At 54.2% G+C, this 25,615-nt stretch overlaps 1 protein-coding gene across 7 annotated transcripts; it reads right to left on the reverse strand.

Moving 5' to 3' along the window:
• Positions 1-913: 913 nt before the first annotated feature.
• ZNF385A (zinc finger protein 385A) lies at positions 914-23,834 on the reverse strand. 7 transcript variants are annotated; one of them, XM_054445194.2, is made up of 9 exons: positions 23,724-23,834; positions 22,938-23,643; positions 16,137-16,273; positions 7,628-7,738; positions 5,754-5,916; positions 3,251-3,493; positions 2,709-2,878; positions 2,408-2,503; positions 914-2,267 (listed from the first exon to the last, which is right to left on the reverse strand). In XM_054445194.2, the coding sequence occupies exons 2-9, from the start codon at positions 22,945-22,947 to the stop codon at positions 2,037-2,039; spliced, it is 1,161 nt and encodes a 386-aa protein (XP_054301169.1). In that variant the 5' UTR covers positions 22,948-23,643; positions 23,724-23,834; the 3' UTR covers positions 914-2,036. The 7 variants fall into 7 exon arrangements, with proteins under 7 accessions (XP_054301169.1, XP_063528880.1, XP_063528881.1 ...); XM_063672810.1 differs by having other exon boundaries at positions 2,408-2,527; XM_063672811.1 differs by lacking the exons at positions 22,938-23,643; positions 23,724-23,834 and adding an exon at positions 17,381-17,467 and having other exon boundaries at positions 2,408-2,527.
• Between the last annotated feature and the right edge of the window lie 1,781 nt (positions 23,835-25,615).

Here is a 25,615-nt window from a genome sequence, read left to right on the forward strand (position 1 = left end):
GGAAGTGAGCAGAGATGAAAGTCAGGAGGACCTCACATAGATTCTGGGTTTTGGTTTGGGCTTTTTTGTTTGAACTTCCTGCCACTCAGTAGGGATAGAGGGGGTCAGGATTACTGGCTGCTCTTGGGAGTGTATGGTTGAACCAAAATTTGGAGATAACGGAGAGACCATTTTCCTCACATACCAGGTGAGAGACAGCTGAACAGTGTTTCCCTATCCCACAGACCATTTAGGGGCCAGTTGAGAAGGTATTCTAGTATATGTGTAAATGGCACAGTCTCAGTTCTTCAGTCTCGGATACATGAGATCTCAATGAACCTTTGAAAGACTCAAGTCTCCTCATTTTGAAGACTGTGACACTGAGGTCCAGAGAGGGCAAGGACTGACTCAAGGTCACTATTTATGTGGGGCCAGAGCCTAGAGCTCAGATCCCCAGTCTCTGCCCCCCGTTTCTTCCTGTGCCTTGAGTCTCGCTGGCGTGGGTTTCCCACCAGACACACAAAAGCCTGGATTCTTTTCTTTGTCTGAGACTGAGTCTAGACCCATCTGCGTGGAATCTCCAAACACATTACAGGAGCGGCTTAGCCTCGGGCTTAGACTCCTTTTCCGGGTCGTTGGCGCCGCCTTGTGGAGTTGTGGCAAATTCTCAACAGCTGCAGCTGCAGTCCCAGACTTGGACTAGAAATGATACCCCAGGCCAAGTTTACACGAGCTGGACGACAGTGGGGGTGGGTGGGATGGGGAACCTCGGCTCACTTTGCACAAGCCTCATATTTTGCCTTCCCCGCCCCCGATTTCCGTTTCCCTCCTCCTTCTCGCCCCCTTTCCTCTCTCTGTGCCGGTCCCATACAGATAGATTTAATGACAGAATTGCTCCCAAAACAGCGGGCAAAGACAGAGTCTGAGTCTAGGGGCGGAGGGCAGAACAAATTCAGACTTTATTGTCAGGGAGAGGAAAAAGGGGAGGACCGTGGGTGGGGGGCCGGGGTTGCTACATTGTCAAGCAGAAAGAGTTGATGGGAAGGGGAAGACCAGTGTAGGCCAGACCCCTCCCGGGTCGGCGGCTGAAGGGTTGACGATACGGAAACCACGGACTCGGGGGCGGGGCAGAGGTGTCACACCCCCGCCCGAGTTGTGCAGTGGAGGTGACTGGTGGGAGGGGACAGCCATGAGGTCTAGGAACTCGGATCGGGGAGGCTACAGACTCGGCGAATCCTGCGAAGGGGAGGGGCGGGGGCGAGGCTTCTATTGCTTTTTGCTCACAGTTTTGCGGAAGGCGAGGCGGGGGGTGGGCTTGGACTGGACACCCCTTGCCCCCCTCGGTACCCCTTGGGCGATGGGTGCTGGTGAAAAGAATGGAACCCGGACTAGGGAGGAAGAAGGCGAGGGAAAGGTCTATGGTGGCATCTCCTTGGTCCCACCCAAGTGCCGGAGATGCCCCCAAGTGCTGCCCCCTGCAATGGGCCCGGCTAGACCTGGGGCTGGGGCACGGTGCGGGGCGGGCACAGTGAGGTTGCAGGCGGTAAAACCAAAGTGCTTATGAGGGACCCAGGATCCCGCCTGCTCCCCTCCCCCTACGGAGGACGGGGGTGTTCACGGAAGCGCTTCAGTTTGGGGTAGGGGGCCGGAGTCCCAGAGTCCGCTTATTGCCAAGAAAATCCATTTCTGTCTCCCCGGGACCCCCACCATGGCTTGTGAACCCCGTTTTGTGCTAGGTTTGGGGGGAAAGGGCTGGATGGACATGGCTTTTGGGAGGGGGGGTGTCTCCAAGGGGGCTCGGGGGTGAGACGGCCCCCCCTTTTCTAGGGGAGAGGGAAAGGCAGGGGGCGGGGTTCCCTGAGATCTGGGGTGTTCCCCCCCTTCTGAAGCCCCCCTCCCCCGCTACCCCTCCCCTTTCCTGGAACCCCGTATCTCGGGGTGGGGGGGGGAAGGAGAGATCATTTAGGGAGTGCCGGGAGGAGGGGCGGGCTGGGATCCCGGACGCCTGGGTCCCGGCTGGAGGTGGGGAGTTGAATGGGAGGGGTTCAGGGTTGAGGTCAGTACGGGGAGAAGAGGATGGGTCCGTGCGCAGTTCGGATGGGTCCGGGGGCCGGGTGAAGCAGAGGGTGAGTGATCGGCGGTCCCTGGAGAAGAGGTGCGGCTGGAGCCGGGCGCAGGGACAGCGGCGAGCCTGCTGCCGCTGCCATCACTGCAGCCACCGCCAGGGGGCTGGGGAGCAGGCCGCCCGCCAGGGACTTGGGCAGCTCCTTGGAGAAAGTCAGCGTGCCCTGAAGCGGGCGAAAGGCGGAGGAAGAGAAGTCACCCGGCGGTCCTGCAAACCCCACCTCTCCCTGGGCAAAGCCCGCGTCCCTCTCTCCTCCCCGCCCGCGCCCTCCCATTGCCGAATTCCCCAGCATCCAGGCCTTACCGCCAGCTCCCCGGCGCCCCTAGACTTCTTGTGACGGCTCAGTAGTGGGTTGGGCTTCCCGGCCACGCCGTCTCGGTGCCGCCGGCTGGAGATGTGCTGCGGCGGCCAGTGGATAGGGGGCTGTGAGCTCCCGGAAAGGGGCAACAGCGAGGGAATATATTCAAGCTCCAAGCACCGGCCCCCTCCCATCTGGCCCCCTGGGGAAAACCCTGAAGAAGGGCCTTTACTCAAGCTCCTTGCTCCCCTTCCCCACTTAGCGGGTGGAGCGTCCCAGAATTCCTGGGAAGGGCCTTAGACCCACCTGTTTCAGTTGGACCTCCGAGTTGACCTTGACATTGCAGATCTCACAGTGGAAAGTTCGGTCCTGGGCAGGAGCCTCTGGTTCCCCCGGGGTGGGAGGCCCCAGCCGAGGGTAAGCTTTGATGGGCCCCAGCCCACTTCGGGCCTCCAGAATTGTCTTGTGCTTAGTACCTGGAGCCCAGAGAGGGCAGGAGGTAAGGGGTGGAAGAAAAATTATCCAGGCCGACTGGGCCTCAAAATGCACATTCCCAGTTACAATATGAGGGGGAAGAGGGTGGGCACAGTGTGGGTTCTTTCTAAGTTCCGTGGGACCCTCCCAAACAGGTGGATCAGGAGAGAGTCATAGGTAAAGGAGTAAGGTGGAGGGAGGAGCTGAGGAAGTAAAGGGCTAAGGAACAGGGGAGATGGCTGGAGAAGGAGACAGGCAGATAGGCTGATAGGTCTTAGATGGTCTAGGGATGTTGGAAGCCAGGGGCATTAGGATGTAGAGGCAGGAGTGGCCTGAGGACAGGAGAGTCTGGGTGGGGGCAGGGGAGTCCATACCTTTGTTATGTGCCTCAAGCTGGGACAGGGAGTTCACAGCCACCTTGCACAGAGCACAGTAGAGCAGCCGCTTGGCTTTCTCCTCCTCTTCCTTGCTACCCCCAGGCAAGGAAGCTGGGGCTGGAGTCCCCCCTTCACCCTTGGTTACACCCTGACCAGTCTCCGGAATGCTGGGAGGGGATGGGGAGCCAGGCTGTTTCTCCGGGGATCCTGGGGCTGGCCCCAGTCCATTCTCCATGGAAACTGTTGTTGGGGGAGAAACATGGGGATCACCCTAGATGGCTCTTGGAGAAGACTCTTCATGTGGAAGAGACCCCCCCATTTCCTGGAGGGCAAGGGACCAGGAGTCCCCACCCTGTTACAACATGCATGCTCTCATGCCCTGGTCCAGAGCCAGATGTGGTCCAGCTGCCGCAGGCTGGGTGTGAAACTCCAATGCTTGGCTCATTCTCCACTAGCTGGGAATGGCCAAGGGGTCCAGCCTCACCAGCCTACCTTTAGGGTGAAGCTGGCAGCCAGCCCAGCCAGGGGGAGAGGCATGCAACAAGGATATACCCCTCAGTGGCCTGCCAGCCAGTCTGGGCTTCCTGCCAGGACAGCCCCTTCCCGGAGTCTTGCCCAGCCCCCAGGAAGTACACGAAAGAGCCCTAGGAAGGGGCAGAGGCAGGGTGAGGAAAGGTCTGGAGAGATAAACACAGGCATGGCAAAAGGGAAATAGAAACATCAGAACCGGAGAGGGAAGAAACAGGGATGCAGGCTGCTCTATAATTCATGGCTTGATTAAAGATGCACAGGCCCTAGGCCTCAGTGCTGGGTTCTGGCCTCTGTACAGGGGAAACTCTAGCGCTCCCATTCTCGCTCCAGCAGCTGATCCAGTTTCCGGGTCATGGCGAGGCTGGCAGTGGGGGTGGGGAGCTTGTGGGAGGGGAACTCCTTACCCCTCCAGGTACCCATTTGCTTGTTCATCCTATGTCCTTCCCCTTATTTCTCTTACTTTTTTCTGACATTCTTCACCTCCATCCCAATCCAGACAGCACATCCACATCTCAGTCTGGACAGGACTTCATGGTTTATAAAGCAGGCAGGTGTAGTTATCCTGCCTATATCCTCAGAGATACTGTAGGAATTAAATGAGGTAATATGTGTAAAGTGCTATTCAAGAAATGTTAGCTATCACCATCATCATCATCATCCTCTTCCTCTCCATCTTACAGAGATGTTAACAAACTAAGATCAGGCTAAGAAGCAGCCAAAGTACAATTAGAACTCAGCTTCCTGTGGCCGGGGACGGTGGCTCATGCCTGTGATCCCAGCACTTTGGGAGGCCGAGGTGGGCAGATGACTTGAGGTCAGGAGTTTGAGACCAGCTTGGGCAACATGGTGAAACCCTTTCTATACTAAAAATACAAAAATTACCCAGGTGTGGTGGCAGGTGCCTATAATCCCAGCTACTCAGGAGGCTGAGGCAGGAGAATCGCTTGAACCCAGGAGGTGGAGTTTGCAGTGAGCTGAGATTGTGCCACTGCACTCTAGCCTGGGCAACAGAGTGAGACTCTGTCTCAAAAAACAAACAAACGAAAAACAGAACTCAGTTCCCCCACCTGCCCGCCTGCCCACTCACTCTGTCTGTGCATCCCTGAGGGGGTTCTGTGTGTGTGTGTGTGTGTGTGTGTGTGTGTGTGTGTGTGTGTGTGTGTGTGTGTGTATTGAGAATGGGGGCCTGGTTTCCAAGCTGGTAGTACAGATGTTTGTTTCTCATTCTTCTTAGGGTGGGGCAGGAAGGACAGGCAAGGATAAGGATGGAGATGTTAGGTCTCTCTGGAATTGGCCATGATTGACATCTGATGTGGTAATCCCAGGATGGGGGTGGCTCATCATATCTTCCTGTCTCAATATTCCTGCTTTCCAGTTTCTTGGCTGGAAGTATGACTGAGGATGGTCACCAGCCATGAGGGAAAAGGAATCTTGTAAACTTGGAAAAGACCTCAAAGATCTTAGTCTCACTCCTCTATTTCCCAGAAAAAAAAAAATACTCTGACTAGGGAGGTCAAAATGTCTACTACCCAAGATCATCCAGGGAGTTTCCTGGGTTTCTTGCACTCTCTGTCTTCCCTGAGGGGAGCCCCAGTAGGGCAGGAACTCAGATATTCTGATTCCCTTCCCTGCCTGTCTCCCTAAGATGAAAAGGCCTCTCTCTGGATTTGGTGGTTCTCTTTTTCTTGGGGATGTTTGCCAGGTGGCCTCACCCTAGCCCCTCTCTGAGTCACTGGGCTGTGGGGAGGACAGACAGTGGGGACTCTGTTGAGAGGAGCTGTGGTGGGGGTAAGGGTGACAGGATGGAAATTTTACATCACTGTGCTTGGCTCCAGGACTCACCTTGGGTGGGGGTGGGGGTATAGGGACTGAGGAAGAGAGAGATGGAAGCAGAGGAGAGTTCTGGGAAAGGGGGAGAGAATAGAGAAGACAGAGATCAGTTGAAGAATATGGGGGGATTCAGACACACCTGGACGGGGTGCTACACCATCCCCATTTGTTGGGGTGCTGCCTGGGGGGGCTGGGTCTCCAGGTTCTCGGACGCCAGGCTCCCTGCCTCTGGTCTTGGCGGCCTCAATGCCTTTGACTCGTCGGGCGTGGCGATTACCCTTGTAGTGTGCCTCAGCCTGGCTCTTTAGGGATGGAGGAAGAAAATGGAATCTGAGATCACCTTTTATCTGGCAGATCTCCCCACAGAGCTCCCTCAAGTCCTGGGGTGATCTCAGCAGGCTGTAGTGAATTTTTTTGTACACCAGTGAGATGTAAAGCCCCATGCCAATAAGTCCTGGTTATTCCTGGGGCTCAGACTAGCTTCCCAAGCTTGAGTCCCTGGGAACCTAGGTCCCCACCTAGTTCAGACTCCACCCTACCACCACACCCAGGGCCTGGCTGCTGACTCAGACCCCCCACCTAGTCCTGGTAGAGACAGGGGGACCACAAACCTATGGAAGAGTTCTAAACTGGGAGAGGCCTAGCAATCCAGTCAGTCAGCATCCTCTTAGACCCCAAGGCTATGTGCCCAAGTCCTCTGCCCCTAGGATCCAGCCTTTGCTGCTTTCACCCTGAGGCTGGAAGTTCCAGGATTCCTGATGCCTGGGCTCTGTCCTGACTACTTCCCCTTGGGTCTCATTTTCCCTGAAGTCTCTGTGGACACCCTGGAGGACCCTGGCCCCAAGCCCAGCTCTGGGGACAGAAACAGCAGTGGAGACAGCTGTCTAAACAGAACCATTTGATGGGGGAGGGGAGGGGAGGGCAAAAAGTGGGAAGGGCTATCTGCTATTGGCTCCCTGCCCCTCTAGTCTTCCACCATCCACCAGTGAGTGGAGCCAGGGTTGATAGACAGGATGTCTGGGGTCCAAGCTAAAGCAAAGGCCTAATGCTGGGTTAGTTCTGTCTTCCCTTCCCCACCCTGCTCCACTCCCATGTATACCCCCGCTAAGAATGTACAATCCTGGAGGCACAGGGTCACCCAGACAAGGGCAGAAATAAAAGGTGTGGATAGGCAGGAAAAGAAGATTGACAGCCCAGGGGTAAAGTAGCGGTGTGCAGAGCCCAGTAGTATGGAGTGTGTGTGTGTGTGTGTGTGTCTCTGTGTACTGGGTAGAGAAACAGAACATGCTTTTATTTTCCCCTACTCAGCAGAACGAGGCTCTGCTGTTTTTCTCCAAAAGCTCTCAGGGGCTGCACCCCACAAAGTCCCCTCTAGACCCACACACACTCCAAAGAGTCCCAGTGGAGCCTCAGAGGGAGGAAATCTGGGAGGCTGGACATCTGGGTTTTGGGTTTGGGGTAGCTTCTCCCCAGGGGAAAGCCCCATGGGATAAGAGTAGGGGCCAGGCTTTGTGTGTGATTTGGAGGGAGGAGAGTGGAAATGGGGTGGAGAGAGAAGGAAGCCAGAAAGTTAGAGGGAAGTGGGTGGGCCAAGGAGGAGTTTAGCAGAGGCCAAAGAGGACAGAGGCTCTGTGGGGGAGCCAATCACCTAACTCTGCCCTGTACCCAAGAACCAGTGGGCCAGAGGCCACACTCCTGCTCAGACACTGATGGGCACCTATGTTCCGAGAAGCTCTGAACCAGGGATGCCCAAGTCTCAAGGGAGGGAGAGGTCAACTTTAGAGGACTGATCTACTTCATGTCAAAATACACAGCAACTTCTTGTGCCTCTCCAGTGCCTTCCACAAGACCCTGCCCCTCCTGCGGTATCCCCGTTCCCTGCTCTTTGCCTAATATCCCTTCAATCCCTGCCCCTCACCCAGAGTAAGTGTTCTCACCCAGCTCTGCCCTCCCTCAAGGTCCCCTGCTGCCCCTGCCCCACCCACTGGGTAGATGAGCAGCTTGGCTTCTTACCTGAGAATTGAAGCGGATTTGACAGACATTACAGGAAATGACAGGCCGCTTGGTCTTGAGCAAGGGTCCCCCAAAAGTGTGGGAGAGCACAGCCTTCTGCACAGGGTCCATCTGTGGAGGCAGGCTGGGGTGAGCCGGGAACCCTAGCGCAACTCATGTCCAGCATTCCCCCAACGCAGGTATCTGTGTTGAACCAAGGTCCCCAGACCCCTTCTATCCCTTAATATGCCTGAGGGCTCTGAGCCTCAGTCTTCTGATTCTCTCTTAGCCCAATCTTCATAGCACTGAAAGGGACCTGATCGATAACTAGCCCAATGCTCCCATTTGACAGAACATAGAAGTGGTTTGCCCAACGTCACACCGTGAGTTAATAGCAGATCTGGTATCTGAACCTGGATTCCTGCCTTGGTCCGTCATACCATGAACATCCAGCTCTGACACCTTTGACTTATCTCCTACAGTGAAGCCAATCCACCAGAGGCCTCTGACATGAAGTCCCAAAGCACCCTAGATCCTAGGGCCTTCAGCTGAAGCCTCTGAACCCTTTGGGCCTCCACTCTGGGGTAAGACTATCACCAAGCCCAGCCTCTAGTCCCAGGAGACACATGTTCCCAGCCCCCCGACTCTGGACCCCCGGTCGCCCTAACACACACACTCTCTGGACCTCTTAAAGGCAGCAACTTCTAGAGGGAGTAAAAGAACTCAGGAGAGAGTAGGAGCTCTAGTGAATCATGGGGACTAAGTGGGGGTACCTAAGCAGCTGGGCTGGCCCAAGGCAGCCCAGGGATCTTCTGAACCTTCTCTCCCTGATCATCAGAGTTTCTAGGGCAGAGCTGTGGGGCTGGGCGGGATTAGGAACCATCCCTGTCCCCACCCTGGGTCAGCAGATGTCTTTGCAGTCTCCTGCCAAGAGTTCACATGAGTAAGGGAGAGGACGGGAGTTTCTCTGAGGCTTTCTGCTATCAGGGGATGAAAACCAGGGGCTCAGAGGCGTGAAAACTGCCTCCCTCAACAGTTCTCCTCCCTTTTGGCCTCTAGGCAGCTAGGGAGAGGAAAGCCTGGAATGCAGCTGAGACTGAAGATTGGGGGATGGCTGGGCTCTCTCATAAGAATGGGACTGAATTAGGACTGAAACCTTATATTCTAGGTGGAGGGATCAAGTGAAAAATAGTTGCTGGGGACTTGGGGTCCTTATCTCCTCAGCTGAGCCCGTCTCTGTGACAGGTCTTTAGGATTTCCAATGAGACACTGGTGAGAGAACAAGAAGTGGGGGAAAGTGGTAAGAGTCTGGAAAGCCCTGTCCTCTGGACTCTCCTTTGCCTCTCACCAGTAGTTTCACTGGCTGGGTGGGGTTAATGTCAGGAAATGGGCTTTAGTATCCCTGTGAAATAGATGGTGGCCTCATCCACTCTCCATTTGGGTAGTGCTGAAGGCACGGACCAGGACTGGGTTCAGACAACTGGTCTGACTGACGAGTGTCAATCTCTTGGCCTACTCTTGGTTGGAAAGAAGCCTCTCTAAGGGCTCACTTTTTTTACCTCAGCTTCCCAGAAGCCCCCGTCACATCCAAGGAAAAGCCAAACAGGAGAACGGGTGTGTCTGTGTGTGTTAGGCAGGCTGTGATCAATCTGTGCATGGGTGGAGTGTGAATAAGTGTCATGTACTGTGCGTACATCATTTATATATCAACATTTCTGCGTCGGGGGCTTTGGTGACACCATGAATGGTCAGGTGGTGTAATCTTCAGCTGTGTGTTTATCTGTGTAAATGTATGATGTGTTTGGCAGAAAGAAAGACAGACCAAGTTGGAGACAGGCTTTAATCAGAAAGGGGAGACAGACTGCTGCTCTCAGTTCCCAGTCTCCAGGCCTTAATCCTTCCTATTTAGAGACCCCCAACTCTGCTCCAGAGTTCTCCTCAGCCCTGGGCTTCCTCACATGCTGGGTGGGGAATGGAAATTCAAACAGAAACTCAAGTTGGGCCAGGAAACCCAATTCGGATGAAAACAGTAGGGAGAGAGGAGTGGGATGGAAGGGGAGAGCAGGGTCTCCTAGTTCTGTCTGTGCTCTGCCCCATCATGCCAGCCTGCTCTCCAGAGGGGCTGAGGACACAGTACCCCGAGGATGACTTGTGGACTGGACATCCCAACATCCATACCATGAGAATGGTTCCTGCCCTACCTGGGTCCTTCCTCCAGGGTGAGAACCTTAGCTCTTGCACAACTCCTTCCCCTGGTTTAAGCCCATAAACACCAACTAGGAGTGGGAGTGGGGAGTGGGGAAGAGTGCAGCAGTGGAGTCAGGTGGGTGCTTCCCACCGTCCTCCAGGAACTAAGGAGACACCAGGATGAAGGTGAGGACTCCTGGGCCCAATCCCTGTGCAGGTGGAATGTGAGCCACTGAAGTGCTGCTCCAGGCCAAGGTCAGGAGGCCCCAGTGACCTAGATGAGGGCTCCCTGGGGAGGGGTGAAGGCCAGCACCTCCCAGAGCCCATCTCACTCCAGAGCCTCTTCCCTGGGATGCTGGCTTGGACACGGCCTGGAAAGGTCCATAAAACAGTCCCCTCCCACCTGCCCTCCAACAGTAGACATGAAGGGGAACCGCTCCCTGAAGCTGGGGCAAAATGAATCAGGAAGGGCAAGGGAGAGGGAAGGCGGAAACCAGATCAGGAACACGAGGGGTGCTATGATTATATTTCCTTCCATTGCCCTTTGTCTGATGGAACTGCTGCCCCTTGTGTGAGCATCCCACTTCCCCACCCACCAAAATTAAGACGAAAAGGGAAAGGTGGTGGAATCTCAGGGATGGGAATACCTGAGGGAGGACTGAGATAGGAAAGAGAGGGAGTTAGGGGGTATCTAGAGAGCAGGTGCAAGCTGGTGGGGGAGGGATGCTGGGAAGGGGCTGGGGCTGGAGAGGAGGGATCTGATCAGTGTGGTCATTGGAGGGCAGGTGTAGGACCTGACAGGAAGTCTGAAGATCTGGGGGACTCCAAGAATGTGGGAAGCAGAGGTCAGGGTATCCAGTGTGGTGGCAGTAGTCTGGGGGCATGAGCTGGGATCCCGAGATTGGTTAGGGCCGCGCCGGTGTGGGGGATGGGCCGGACAACCCGAGGACTAGGCAGAGGGAGAGGTAGCCAGCCCCGCAGGGGCGGGCGGGGACGGGGTGGGGGTGCGCTGCGGCAGCCGCGGGAGTCAGGGAGAGAGGAGGGGCCGGGTGGCTTACCCTGCGAGACCCTGGGGGCCGCGGCTCCATGGCCCGGGGTGGCGGACCCGGGCTGGGGGGCCGAGCCTGGCCGGGCCGGGCAGGCCAGGGACGCGGCGCTCGTTGCCCGGGCGGCTCGGGGCTGTGCGGCCCGGCCGGCGGGGAGAAGGGGAGGCGGCGCTGGCCCGGGCCGGAGCCCGCCCCGGAGGCGGGGCCGAGGACGGGGGCGGGGACAGGGACAGGGAGCTGAAGAGGAATGAAAGGGGGCTAGGGCGGAAAGAGGGGGATGTCCATCATTCAGACACTCCTAGGAAAGAGCTTGCTCTGAAGAGAAGGAGCCACTTAGCCCCGCGGCAGGGGCATTGACCAGATGACCTCGTTGCCTCCACTGGGGCTCCTTCTTGGGTCCAGGGTCCCCACCAACTCAGACATTTCTCCTTTCTTTCACCCCTTTTGCCCCACCTTCCCTAGATCCCCTGCTGACAGTCTGTCTTCAGAGTCCCCAGACGACTCTTCCTCAGCTTCCTCTGCAAACGGCGGCCCCTATGCTGCTACCTTTTTACAAGTCACTTCCCTCCCTAGGGATGGGAAACTGAGCCCAGATACCCAGGTGTCAGGCACTGCTCTCTCAGAGACTCCTCCAAATTGTGTAGCTGAGGGCACCCAGGGCAAAAGCGACCTCAGACTGGGGATGTCGTTCCTAACTTCTTCCCACCTCCTACCCGCGCCCGCCACCTGCCGGAGAACCAGGCTCCCTGAAAGCCCACGCTTCGTGCACCTGCTGCCCTCTGGCGGTTCAGTGGGGGCAGCACTGGGGGACCAGAGGCTGTAGAGCCCAGCAGCCCACTCCCCCAGACACCTCGTTCTGTCTAGACAGGTCCTGGGATTCCCAGTCTTTCATCTCTAGGTCTCATCTTCTCCCATTCCACCTAAGGCAGAGACATTAGTGAAGCAGGGGACTGGATCTAGAGAGAGGGTGGCTTTGGGAAACAGTGAGGGACGTCCAAGGGCAGAGGGAAGCAGTGGAGTGAGTGGGAGGAGAATGAGGGGAGACAGTAATTCTAGAAGAGGTCTAAGGAGTAGGAACTGCCCAAGTAGGAGAGAGCGCTGGAGGTGCCAGTCCACTGGGAAAGAGAGACTCCGTCATGAATAATAATATCACCACCACCATCTAATGTTGATTGAGCCTTTGCAATGTGCCAGCTTCTGTACTGAGCTCTTTGCATGGATTATCTAATTTAATCTTCACAACCACTATTTGAAGTAAGTACTATTATTATCTTCATTTTATAGAGGAGGGAACTGAGGTTTAGAGAGGTTAAATAATTTGCCCAAGGTCATAAGCTAGTAAGTGGCTGAACTGGGATTTGAATTTAAACCTGGGCAGTCTGACTCCAAAGCCACGTACTTAACTGCTGCACAGTACTTCCAAAGGCCTGTCTGCAGCTTTTCTGCAGTCCTCATTCTCCTGCAGAATTTGACAGTATTGAGGCAGCCCGCCACACTCTCTCCCTTGGCTTTTCCAACTCTACAGGAATGTATTTCCCTCCCCACCCCCTCCAGTGGCTTTTCCATTCCTTTTGCTGAAGCGTCTTCCTGTTCCCACTGCCTAATTCTGCATGTTCCCGAAGGCTAAGGCCTTGACCATCCTATGTTTCTCTCTTAAATAAAAACAATAGCAATAGCATAATAATCATAGCAGCTAACACTGATTGAGCACTTAGTTTGTGCTAGGCATTATGATTATGTAATATGATCTCACAACCTTGTGAGTTGGTGTTAATACTATCCCATTCTCAGCCTGGGCAACATGGTGAAACTCCGTCTCTACTAAAAATACAAAAATTGGCCGGGCGCGGTGGCTCATGCTTGTAATCCTAGCACTTTGGGAGGCTAAGTCGGGCGGATCACAAGGTCAAGAGATTGAGACCATCCTGGCCAACATGGTGAAGCCCTGTCTCTAATAAAAATACAAAAATTAGCTGGGCGTGGTGGTGTGCACCTGTAGCCACAGCTACTCTGGAGGCTGAGGCAGGAGAATTACTTGAACCCAGGAGGCTGAGGTTGCAGTGAGCGGAGATTGGGCCACTGCACTCCAGCCTGGGGGACAGAGTAAGACTCTGTCTCAAAAAAAAGAAAAAAAGAAAAAAAAAAAACTATCCCATTCTACAGTTGGTAAAACTGAGGTTCAGAATGGTTAAATAACTTGCCTAAGATCACACAGCCAGTACTTTGGAACATCAATTTAAATCCTGCCAATCAGATGCAGGATGCAGTTCAACACCCTGCTGAACTCTTCAAGCTTATCCATGCTCATCGCTTTAAATACCTCTGCTAGAGGCAGTGGAGCCATGAACTCTGCAGGAGTCGAAACCCTGGATTATCCAATCAACTAAGTAGCTTTGTGACCTTGGACAATTCACTTAACCTTTCTGCATCTGTGTTTCCTCATCTATACAATGGGGACAATGATGGGGTTGCTAAGATCTGAGGTCAAGTGTAAGTCAGGTGTTTAGATGGGGGGAAGTTTTCTCCCCATCTTATGACCTAGTCACATCCAATCTTGCACTTTCTCAAATGCTCCTTTCTAGCCTTTGTTCATGCTACTTACTTCAGTCTGGAATGTTCTCTAAGACTACTTTAAAAATCTTGCCAATAATTTTTCAAAGCCCAAATTATATGTCACCTGCTCCAGGTAAAATCCCTTTTTCCTCTGCTCTCTGTTTTTCTGCCTAACTCTGGTTGGTCCCTTAGGCCCCACCACATCCAGGAAGGTCTTTCTTGACACTTGGGCTTCCATGCAAGCAAAATGCCTCTGAGGCAGCTCTCCTCACACTGTATAGGGTAACTGTTAACTTGTTATCCTTCCTACTAAACTATGAGCTCCCCAAGTGTGGTAACTGAGTCCCGTGTCCCTGACACCAGGCACGGTACCCAGCACATAGTAGGTGCTCAAAAAAAATTTTTTTTTTGTTAAATTGAATTTTTTTTTTTTTTTGAGATGGAGTTTTGCTCTGTCGCCCAGGCTGGAATGCAGTGGCACAATCTCGGCTCACTGCAACCTCTGCCTCCCAGGTTCATGCCACTCTCCTGCCTCAGCCTCCGGAGTAGCTGGGACTACAGGCGCCCGCCACCACGCCCGGCTAATTTTTTGTTGTTTTTTTTTTTAGTAGAGATGGGGTTTCACCGTGTTAGCCAGGTTGGTCTCAATCTCCTGACCTTGTGATCTGCCCGCCTCAGCCTCCCAAAGTGCTGGGATTACAGGCGTGAGCCACCGTGCCCGGCCCAGTCTGAAAACTTAAAAGTGAAATGCAAATGTGTGTCTGGGTCCTTCATTTGGGGGGAGCAGCTGTGGTATAATGATAAGTCTGTTTGGAGTCAGATGCAATGGGTTCAAATCATACCTTAGGCACATACTGTGTCAACTTATATAAATTACTAAACCCTTCTGAGCCTTAGTTTTTGCTTTCTTATTTGTTAAATGGAATAATAATGTCTACCTTGTTGGGTTGTTGTGAAGGTGAAATGAGATTGCAGATAGAAACATCTGCTACAGTGCCTGGCGTGTAGTCGATGCTCAATACATGTTTATGGCTAAATATGGTTTGATGTGGATTATTTAAGTTGAATAAGGCTGACTTTCCCCAAACCTTTAGCTCTAGCCCACCTTCCAGGCTTCAAATTCTAACTATCTGTAGGACATTTTGGGCTCAATGTCCTACTGGTATGCCAAATCATCATATCCTTTTTTAAAAAATATTTATTATTATTTTTTAAAACAAAACAAATAGGCTGGGCACGGTGGCTCAAGCCTGTAATCCCAGCACTTGGGAGGCTGACGCAGGCGGATCACGAGGTCAGGAGTTTGAGACCAGGCTGGCCAAGATGGTGAAACCCCGTCTCTACTAAAAATACAAAAATTAGCTGGGCATGGCGGTACGTGCCTGTACTGGGGAGGGTGAGGCAGGAGAATGGCTTGAACCCAGGAGGCGGAGGTTGCAATGAGTCAAGATCATCATGCACTCCAGCCTGAGAGATTGAGCAAGACTCCATCTCAAAAACAAAACAAAACAAAACAAAACAAAAAACAAATAAAGCTTTAGCTTTAGCACCACATGCTAAAGCATCACCCTCACTGGAGACCAGCTTCCTCTTCCAACCCTCTGCCTCTGTCAATGGTGACTTCCGTCCAATCACAAAGGCCTGAATGCTGGAGTCATCCTTGACTCATTCCTTCTCTTCTCCCCCACCCCCAAACACCAGTTGGTCACCATGACCTGTCAATATTTCCTTGAAGTTACCTCCACCATTCTCCCTTTCTCTCCACTCATACCGCCACTGCCACCAGCCCAGTCTGGCTTTTGAGGCTTCCCTTGGGCCTGCATTGCTAGGACAGCCTCCTAACTGTCACCTTCCTCCCGCCTCTGTTCCCTTTCATCCAGTCGCCCCGCTCACCTTCTCAAACGCTGCTCTTACCAAGTCACTCTCCTGCTCAAGAATAGACAGTGGTGGCTGGGCGTGGTGGCTCATGCCTGTAATCCCAGCACTTTGGGAGGCTGAGGCCTGAGGTCAGGAGCTTGAGACCAGCCTGGCCAACATGGCAAAACCCCATCTCTACTAAAAATACAAAAATTAACCCGGTGTGGTGGCACAAGCCTGTAATCCCAGCTACTTGGGAGGCCGAGGCAGGAGAATCGGTGAACTGGGGAGGTGGAGGCTGCAGTGAGCCAAGATCATGCCACTGCACACCAGACTGGGCAACAGAGTGAGACTCCGTCTCATAAAAACAAACACACGAATAGACAGCACCTCCTTATTTCATATTGTGTTAAATCTAGACCACCTTGCCAGTCCTCCAAGCCCTATCCCATTGATGCTACCCACTCAGCCGTGGACTCCAGAGAGGTGAAACTTACAAACAGGCATGCTTATTTTCCTGCTCATTCCCTCTTTCTGGATTCAGCACCTACACCCCTCCTACCTCCCTACTGTTACTATCACCAATTTAAGTCTCATTACTTCTCTAGATGGTAGGGCGATTCACTACAGGACTAAATGAGATAATTCATATAAAACACTTAGCACAGTGTCTGGCCCGTAGCAAGACCTCAGCAAATATTAGCTATTATTATTGTTGTTAACACTGTACCAGATGGCCCACAATACTCAAAATTAACTAGAATTAAGGAAGATGGGGTCATAAGAGGAGATAAAGAATTAGAAACAGGAGAAGAGGGCAGAGATGGGTCTGAGAGAGAAAGGTCGGGTCACAAGAGGATGGAGAAGGCAGGTAGGCTGCTACTTACGGTGCTGTAGTTGCTGAAGAGGCCAAGGGTAGGGGCCGGCTCGAGTGGGAAGGGCAGGATCTGCTTGAGGTCCAGTGGCGGCTGCATGATGGGGGGCTGCCGTAGCAGAGGCAGGGGCCCTGCCCGGCTCAGGCTGCCTGAAGGGCAGAGAAAACATTCTGTGGGGTAGGAAGATTAAAGCTTGGGAACCCCACCCAAGCCTGCCAGTCCCACTCCCTAGCCAGGGCCCCCACACTCAGAAGTGTCACCCTGAGTGCACATAGTGTACACACTTCCCCTGCTGGCTCCAGAGCAATGGAGCACAGTGCCCTGTGGGCCTGGGGGAGGGTGTAGACCGGTCCTTCCCTTCTGGGTGGTTTTCACTTCCCCCTTTTCCAACCTCCCTCCCCCAAACTCTTTAGGCACATTACAGACCCAGTAAGAGCTCATACCTTTTCTGCAGGCTGCCTGCTGAACCAGCAGGACTCCCAGCCTCAAGCCCCTGGCCACCCTCTTCTTCTGGTTTTGCTTTCCCCCAGGGGATCTTAAGCTTGGTATCGCCCCAGGAAGAAGAGAGTCAAGTGGGTGATTCATCCCACTGACCAGAGGGGGATATTGAGACTTAGATTTGGAGGGGGCTGCTGAATCTCTCAGATGCCCTAGAATTAGATTTTGCTCTAATTATAATTCTTAATTAACTATTGACATCTGTGGGGGTAGGTAGTGGGTTGGGTGGCTTTTGCTCTGGGAGGTGAACTACCTAAGGCCATTCTCAGAGCCCCTTCTCCCAACCTTCCTCAGTCTTCCCCCATGCCCTTTTGTCTCACCAGGAATGCTCAGCTACAGGTCCAGTTCTGCAGGAGGAACCTTGACCTGGCCTCTGGGCGGGGAATGCCTGGGTCTGACCCCAAGGGGAAATGAAAGTCCAGGCCAGCCATTCAACTACCCTCCTCTGAAACCTTCTCCTCCTCCTCTCAGAGTCAGGGGAGGAACTCCACCAGACTCCAAAGGGGCAGCCCAAAGGTCCTCAGAGCCCTTCTGGGCTTCCACTGGCCCAGCTCCCTTCTGCGACCCTGCTGTGCACCAGTTGGGGAGTTCCGGCCACCCTTCACTGCTCCAGTAACCCCCTGACAGCAACAGGGGTTCCCAGGAACAAAGGCAAACCGAGGAGGCTGCGTGCTTGGCCCGTCCTCCCTTGACCTTACTAGGGCAGAAGGTCCCCAGGATCCCTTCCTGTTCCCTCCAGAGACTACCCCCTTTCATACCTTTAGTTTCTGGTGCCTGCTGCCCCCAGGCAGTGGCCTGGCCCTGGCCCCCCAGGGGCCTGGGCCTGACAGCGTCCCCTTCCCTTGGTTCTGCCCTCTGCCCCCTCCCTTGCCAGCCCCCTCCCCCTCAGCCCAGTCAGTAGAATTAGCCAATCAGAATCCTGGAAAAGTGGGGCAGAGGGGAGGGCAGGGGAGCAGGGATTAGGGGAATCTGAGGCGACAGGGAGGGGGTGGGGAGGGCTCAGGCACAGCTGGGGGCTGGGAGCTGGTCCAGAAAGGTCTGGAGGGGTCTGTCTCTTTCACCCCATGCCAGGATGGGTGGTCAGGGTGACTGAGACAGAGCAGGGGGTCAAGGCTACTGGGAGTTTGGGCTTCAGAATTCTCAGGGCTGAAGGAGAGGGTAAGATCCTTGGCTTTGACCCTTAAGTAGCTGGGGGTCTGTATGCTTTGTGTCTATTCCCTCCTCTGTCACCTTCAAGGTTGGGATGGGGTGGAGAGAGGACACACACACACACACACACACACACACACACAGAGAGACGGACAGATGAAAGTGAGTGAGAGGATGGGAGAGTGGTAGCAGCAGGAATAGGTGACTGAGGAATCAGACAGTGACACTGAGAGAGAAAAGGATAGACAACAATGGAGAGATGTCAGAAAGCGAAATCAGACAAACAAACAGAGAGACACTGCCGAAAAGGTGGACACAGAACTAGAGACTAAGGCAGACAGACCGAAAGACAGAGAACAGAGACAGCGAGAAAGATAAAAGAGAAGAGAGAGGGACAGACAGATGGATGGGGCAGCTTGACCATCTCCCCTTCCTGGTCTGTCCCCTCATGGCATCTCCCCTCTGTGCCCCACCCTCCCTTACTGCCTGTTACCCAAGGCCAGGGCAGCCTTAATGAGCCCCAGGCGGCATCAGGAATGGTGAGAGAAACCTGAGTGCTCCCAGCGTCCCCTGCACCCAGCATCTACCCCCAGCAGCTGGTTTTTGGCTGGCTCTTGCCCTGCCCCAGAGCACCAGAGGCTGAAGCTTGGCTTGACCCTTTCCCTGGTCCTAGATTTCTCTAGGCTCCCACTCCTCAAAGCCATCTTAAGAGGACACAGCAGAGTTCCAGAAAAAGCCACACAAAAAAATTTGAGGCTACTATGTGCCAGGTAATGAATTCCAAGTATTATCACATTTAACCTCTGAAGTAGCTGAATGAAGTAGCCATGATTCAATGAAGTAGCTGATAATATTTTTCTACTTGACTTATGAGGAAATGGAGACTCAGAGAAGTTAACAAACTTGGCTGATGTCACACAGCCTGTAAATATCAGAGCTGAGATATAGATCAAGATCTGTTGGACTCTATAACAAATTCTTTCTCTGCTACCTTACTCCCAAAGGGCTTGAATTTAACTGAAGCAGAGATCTGAGCACAGGCTTCCATCTTGTTCAAGGAGAGGAAGGGGAGAGCAGGTTCCATGCACTTCCTCAGGTTGGAGTCTTCATTTTTCCTCCAGAGGAGGGATAGAGGAAAACAGGTAGCAGCCACTCAGTTATCTATGGCTAGCAACTCATCTTTTCCACAGACATGAGCCCTGGGTGAGCGGGGGAGGGGAGGGGAGTGGGAGAGGGGTCAAATGAGGGTACAGTGAGGGAAGGAAGCAGGGCGGGCAACTGGAGACAAACTATATCCTTCCCAGATTCCTGTGTCCACTCCATTCTGAGGTGGCGAGAGAGGCAGATGGCAGCTTTTGGGCCGGGTGGGCAGAAACAGGACTCTTGGTTTCAGGTAGCCCAGGCCTCAGGCCCCTCCCTCTCTTTTTCTGAGGCTAACAATAGTTGCCGCTTTTTGAGGCTTTACTATAGGCCAGGCACTTTACATACACAATCTCCCAGTAGGTGGTCCCACCACTCACTAGCTGGGTGAGCAGCTAGGTTCTCTGACTCTCAGTCTCATTTCTCATCTGTCAAATGAAAACAACACTACTTGCCTCACCAAGTTGTTGAGAGGATTGAACAAATCCATGTAAAATGCTGGCATGTCACAGTGAGAACTCAATAAATATTTGCTGAATAAATGAATCTCATCTTATAGATGATGACAATTGGCTCAGAAGGGGAGTTATTTGGCCAAGGTCACACAGTTAGTGAGTGATGTGAACCTGTCTGTCTGGTTCCAGAGACAGGGCTTTCAAGCACTACACTTTTCTGGGTAGATCTGGAAAGGGAGGAGGGGAAAAGGCAGGAATATAGGAATGGCTGGAGAGGCAGGAACTGAGTAGGAAATGTAGGGCTTTTGACTTCTAGCTAGGTAAAATCTCCAGGCAGGTTTGGCAGAAGAGGTGGAGAGCAAATTGAAGTGTGTGTAACTGTGCGTGTGTGTGTGTGTGTGTGTGTGTGTGTGTGTGTGTGTGTGGCACCCATGTCAGGCAAGGCAAGGGAGGAGCTGAGGCCTGGCTGGGGCAGGCCACTCTTGAGGGAAGCTCATTAGAGTAATTACCTCCAGCAGATAGAGCCCCACCCAGCTTCATCAGGAATTGCTAAATGCTTTATTAAAGAAAGCTCCCAACATGATTTAGAGGGGGTGAATTCCAGACCCTTGGATGGATGTCCATCTGTCCATTTTCACATCCTACTTAGCCCTGGGCACTTTGATCCTGCTCAAGTTGCCCTGTCAGCACTGACCTTCAACCAGGCCACATCTGGCTTCCTCTATTGGTCTTTTGCTTTCCCTCTTCCCCAGAAATTGGGGCCTGGTCTGGAGCCCCAGCGCTTTGGCTGTTTTAGGTGGGGCCCCATGCCTCAAGCCCTGTTGTTAAAGAATGGTTAGGGAGTGGCTGCATCTGAAGAGGAATAGGAGCCAGGAAAAGTGTTCGTATAGGGCTGTGGGTTAGTGTTGGTTGGAAGACTGGGCCAGAATGGGATTAAGATCAGAGAGAGATATTGGGGTTAAGGTTGCAAGTAGTTAGGGCCCAGGGTGATAAAAAACACAGGGCCAGTACTGGGTTAAAATGGGAATTAGACTTGGGCCAAAGGAGAAATGGAGATCTCTTCTCTAATTAATCTCTTTTTCCCTTCAGGCCCTTTGGCCTTGTCTCCCTCCCCAGAAGTGCCTAAAATTGAGGGTGGGGGTGGGAGGAAAACTTTGAACCCCTGGGTCTTTTTTACCAAGTTCCATGTATATGTCCCCTTCTGCCTCAATTCCCCCATCTTGGCAGGAGGCAGGCTGAGGACTGGAAAGGCTTTGAAGTCAAAGATGAAAGAGACAAGGGGGATGATTATGAACAACTACTCAAAACACCATGCCTAATAACCCCAGGGTGGATGTGGGCGGGGACTGGGCCTAGAGGGAGGAGTTGACTGGGAAGGGGAGAGCAGGGAGGCCCCTGGGAATCTTTCCCCACTTGATAGGAAAGGGCCTCCTTCAATGTGCCACTACCCTTACTGCACCAGGGACTCAGTTGGAAAGGATGGTATAGAAAGGCTTAGAACAGGGAACCTGAGCCCAGAACTGCCATCTTAAACCTGGGGCCCAGACTCTCGATCTTGAGCAGGCTGGCTGGGTGTCACATGCTAGGCAGGGAGGTTTTAGGGTCCCTCCAGGGCTACCATGCACACGGATTCAGAGGACCTAAGTGTTCAGAACTGAAACCTTTGTAGGGTCCCTGGGGGTCCCTGGGGGTGGGGCCTGAGCCCTGGCTGGCAGCTTCCTCCCTCTCTCCTTCCTTCCTCATAGAGGGCTAAGGTGTGTGGGCTTTGCCAGACTTCCCGCACTCTGTGGGCTTGGCATAAGGAGGGAATTAATTACAGTGTCCTCCAGGGGGATGTGAGGGTACCACTCATGGCTGTGGTCCAGCTTCAGAAAATGTGGACCCAGGAATTATTCCTGTGGCTGGGGTCTTGGTCAGCCTCCAGCAAGCAGGTCCATGATGTCCTTTTCAGGGCCTGCTGACCAGGGAAAGCACGGCTTATGCCAGCCTATTCTGGGCAAGCACGATGCTGCCTCTCGAGCTGTGCCCAGGGTGGAGCCAGGGTGCAGGGATCACACAGGTTGGAGGAAAGTGGATCCTGTGCTCTGGGGGACTGAGTGCAACGTGCGTTGGTGGGGGTCACTCTAGCGTCAGGGTGGTATTCATAGAAGGGTGGGTAATACCTTCTCCTGCTGGAGAGGCTCTTGAGAAGGAGGCAGGCAACCAGCCATTCATACCTTCGTTCAGTCATCCATTCAATAGATAGGTGGAGTGCCAGGTGGAAGGGGTGAGACATACAGCAGAGAGAGACTGAGGACACACAGGAGGAGGAGAGAAAAAGAGATGGAGGAAGGGCAGAAGGACGATAGGTAGTCAACAGGGATAGGCGGTGAAATGAAAGAAGGTAAGAAAGGAAGACAAATAGCAGAGGGACTCAGGAGAGGGATGAGTGCAGGAGCCAGTCAAGCCCTCCAGGTACCAGCATGGAGCCAAGTGTCCTCAGTTGGGGGCACAGAGACCACAGGTGTCTAGGCCTGGTTGGGGGGCTCCCATCATAAACAGATCCCAGAAACCGGCCTAGCCAGGGTGGAGGGCAGAGGTCAGAGCAGGCCTGTGGACTATTGTGGAGGCAGGGTGGAGGGCAGGGGCATGCAGCCGGCGCTGATGCAGAGTCCAGAGCACAGCTAGGCCCTTTCCTCCCCCACCCCTGGGGCTCCCTTCCTGATGTAGGTCATGAGGATGGGGTGGCTGTGGCTGACGGGCTGTCAGAGCCCAGCGGGAGTTCCCATCCCCCATCCTTACCCTCTCCATTGCCCCTCCCTCTCCTGGTGCCCCCGGCCCAAGGCAGGGGTGGAGGGAGAAGAAGGAAGTCAGGAAAGAGGGACTTAGGCAGCTAGAGCAGGGAGAGAGAGGGGCAGGTCTCGGCGTGTTGAGGCAGGATGGCTGTGGAGACAGGCTCTGAGCCGCAGGAGCCCTGGATGGACAGTTTCCCACCCCCTATTTTCCCCACCCCCTCTTCTCCCAAGCCCCTCTTCTCCCCAGCCCCTCTGCTCCCCAGCCCTCTTATCTCCGGCCCTCAGGTTCCCACCTCCCACCACACTCACCTCGAAGCTACACCCACCATCTTCTCCTTCCACCCCCCACTTCCTCCTTTCCCCCTTATCCTGGGCCCAGAAGGATGTCGGAGTGTCTAAGCTAAGGGTGGGGGAAGACGCTGGGGCGGGAGACGGGTCAGAACCTTTCCCCCAACTCCACCAGGCCAGGACCAGCCCCCTCCCCCAGCCTCTCGTAGACTGGTATATAATATTCATGAGCCTCATGAATACGCAATGTTCTAATTATGGGGCGGGGGTCTCACTCCGCTCTGCCTCCCGCTTTACCACTCCCTAGATTACCCGGAGCAGCGGCAGCCTGGAAAAGAGGGGAAGAGGGGACCCCAGATGTGGAGCCAGATGAAGGGGGAGGGGGAACCGGTCGCTGACGGGCGGCCGCAGTCACCGCGGTGCCGGGAGATGGTGGGGAGGGGGGGCGGTGGGTGACCCACAGAGAGCAACCCAGGAGCCGGGAGCCTGGAGTCGCAGAGACCACTCACCGAGGATCATGCTGGGGACCCAGGCGCCCGGGGTTCCGCGTCGCTCTGTCCCGGGGGCCGTTCTGGCCGGGATGGGGGTACGGGGGGAGGAGCCGGGGAGGAGCAGAGGCCGGCCGAGGCGGAGCGGGGGCGGGGCCCTCAGCAGGTGAAGACGGGAGGAGGGGACCCGGGCACTCAGGGCTCCGCGAGGGGGCGTCCTGGCCCCTCCCGCTTCCTCCCGCCCTTCTTCTTGCTGCCTGCTGGCCTCCTGGGTTTACGGTGTCACTGCGGCCAGGGCTGGGGGAACAGGACGTCTAGAAGACGGTGTGAGGTGATGGACGAAGCTGGAAACTAGGATGCCTGGGTTCCCGGGAAGGGCTGAGTCTGAGGGCGGGAAGTCTGGTTCTGGGCTGATATGGGGTGGGCAGGGGAGTGGGGGGGGGAGGGGGGCGGGGGTGCCTAAGTACTCTGGGACGCGATGGGCCTTGGGTTGGGTGGGATACCTAGGTTCCCTCCAGAGTGATGGACTGAGCAGGGGGCAGGGGAAGTGCAGCAGAAATTGTTTGGGTCCTAGTTTGTTGTTCCGGCTTTGGAGCAGGATGCCTGGGGGCTGGGCCTCTGAGGTGAAATGGGATGTTGAAGATGGATCCCAGGTTGAGTTCTGGCTGGGGTCTGAATGCCTGGGTCCTTAGGGAAGGTCTCAGCGAAGAGATTGCCATCAATGGACCTGAGGAGATGGAAATAGAAGCTTGTAACCGAGATCATTAGGGCAACTGGAAGATGACAGAAAATTCAGAACTGAGGCACCTTGTAGAGATGACCTGGATTGGGGTGGGGTGGCGTCCGGGAGCATCTATCCAGGGCCTAAATCCGCGGCATTCCCCACTAAGGCGAGCTTCGATTGAGGACGACTGGTGGGGGGGCTTTCGTGAGGTGGAGGGGAAGATGGAGGGTAGGACAAAATGTGTGAGCTGGGGAGAATGTCAGGAGGGAGAGGAAGTACAGGCCACTCAGAGGTATTCTTTTCTTTTTTTTTCTTTTTTCTTTTTTTTTGAGACCCAAGTCTCGCTCTGTCGCCCAGGCTAGAGTGCAGTGGCACGATCTCAGCTCACTGCAACCTCTGCCTCCCGGGTTCAAGCATTCTCCTGCCTCAGCCTCCCGAGTAGCTGGGATTACAGGTGCCCGCCACCATGCCTGGCTAATTTTTGTAGCTTTAGTAGAGACAGGGTTTCACTATGTTGGCCAGGCTGGTCTCTAACTAACTCCTGACCTCAGGTGATCCACCTGCCTCGGCCTCTCAAAGTGCTGGGATTACTGGCGTAAGCCATGGCACCCAGCCCACTCGGAGGTATTCTTAAGGGACCCCAGTACAAGGTTGGAGTCTGGGAGACTGCAGATGTCTGGGGGAGATGGAGCCTGGACCTGTCTGTACTTGCCTCAAAAGGGAGGGTGGCAGGCAGATTTCCCAGAATGCCACACAGCCAGCTTCAGGCCAACCCCAATCAGAGGAAAAGTGGGTGGGAACTGGAACGTTTGAGGTTTAGGGAGGTAGAAGCTGAGGGGAAGAAGTCGGTGAAAGGGTGGTGGGACTGAAGTTTTGGAACAGTTTAGGAAGGGGAAAGAGACTGACATTCCTGGGTTCTGGAGGGAAATTGGGACTGGATGGCCAATTTAGGTGCAGGAAGTTTGAGTTTCTGTTTCTGGGTCCCGGCAATCTCTTGCCCTCACCCCAGTAATCCGGTTTGAAGAAAAGACCTGTTTCTGTACCTGCCAAGACACTCCAGCTCAAGGGCAAGAGAATGCTGGGAGTGCCAATGCCTTAGTCTCTTTCTGATTCAGTGGGGCAGAGATCTCAGGGGATTGGCCTTGCTGCCCAAGTCTGGCCTTGGGAGAGGATATGGGGTTTCTGGGTCCATCAGAGGAGGTCCTCCTGCTCTGGGTCTGACCTACCACCATGCTGGTCAACTCCAGTACGAAAAACCCTTGCTTCTTCTTAGACCCTGCACCTCCTTTCCTCTTCCCGTTCTTTCTCCTCCTGGGTGGACTCAGAGACTAAACAAGAGCCATCATCAGGCATGGTCGATTGGTTTTAGAGACCCCTTTGCCCTCAGCTGTTGTCCACCCTGCCACACTGCCCCAGGGACTCTGGGTTAGGAAGATCTCAGAAGAGGGGTTGCTTAAGCTTACCAAGGGGAAGCAGCTGGCTAGAGGACGGGGTGACCTTGCAGGCAGCTGGGGTGGGGGGAAGGTGTGTGGGGTGAATTCATTATTGATGAGCCCTGCACCCCGGGCTACTAATGAGCCCAGGCCGGCTGCTCTAATTGATGTCAAGAAACTTGAGACCCCCAGATCAGCTTCCCGCCTGCCAGCTGCCTCTCCTGAGCCCCCTCCCCCTCCCTGCACCCCCAGCTGCTCTGTTCACTTCCTAAGGCCTCCTTTCCTTCTCCTTTTCATCTCCACCAACACAGACATGGATAGGGCTCAGGCCTTCTAGCCCCCCTACACCTAAGTTCGTCTGGATTATTCAAGTCTCAAGGTGGGAGCCACACTTCCTTTGGAGGGCTGGGAGATTTGGGAGAAGAAACTTAGACCAGGAGTCTGAGAATTAGAGTTCAGGGAAAGAGAGGCTCATACTAGATTACATCTGTGGCATTTCTGAGCTCAAGGAATTTCTTCCTTATATTGTGCATCCACGGGTA

This window comes from Pongo pygmaeus, chromosome 10, assembly GCF_028885625.2.
Source record: "Pongo pygmaeus isolate AG05252 chromosome 10, NHGRI_mPonPyg2-v2.0_pri, whole genome shotgun sequence".
Lineage (NCBI taxonomy): Eukaryota > Metazoa > Chordata > Mammalia > Primates > Hominidae > Pongo > Pongo pygmaeus.

What these genes read in the sequence shown, in the direction of transcription:
- ZNF385A (XM_063672810.1), bottom strand. An exon ending in TGGTGTAGCACCCCGTCCAG is followed by an intron (nt 3,494 to 5,753) that starts GTGTGTCTGAAT and finishes CCCCAACAACAG; the next exon opens with TTTCCATGGAGAATGGACTG. An exon ending in GCTTGAGGCACATAACAAAG is followed by an intron (nt 2,879 to 3,250) that starts GTATGGACTCCC and finishes TCTGGGCTCCAG; the next exon opens with GTACTAAGCACAAGACAATT.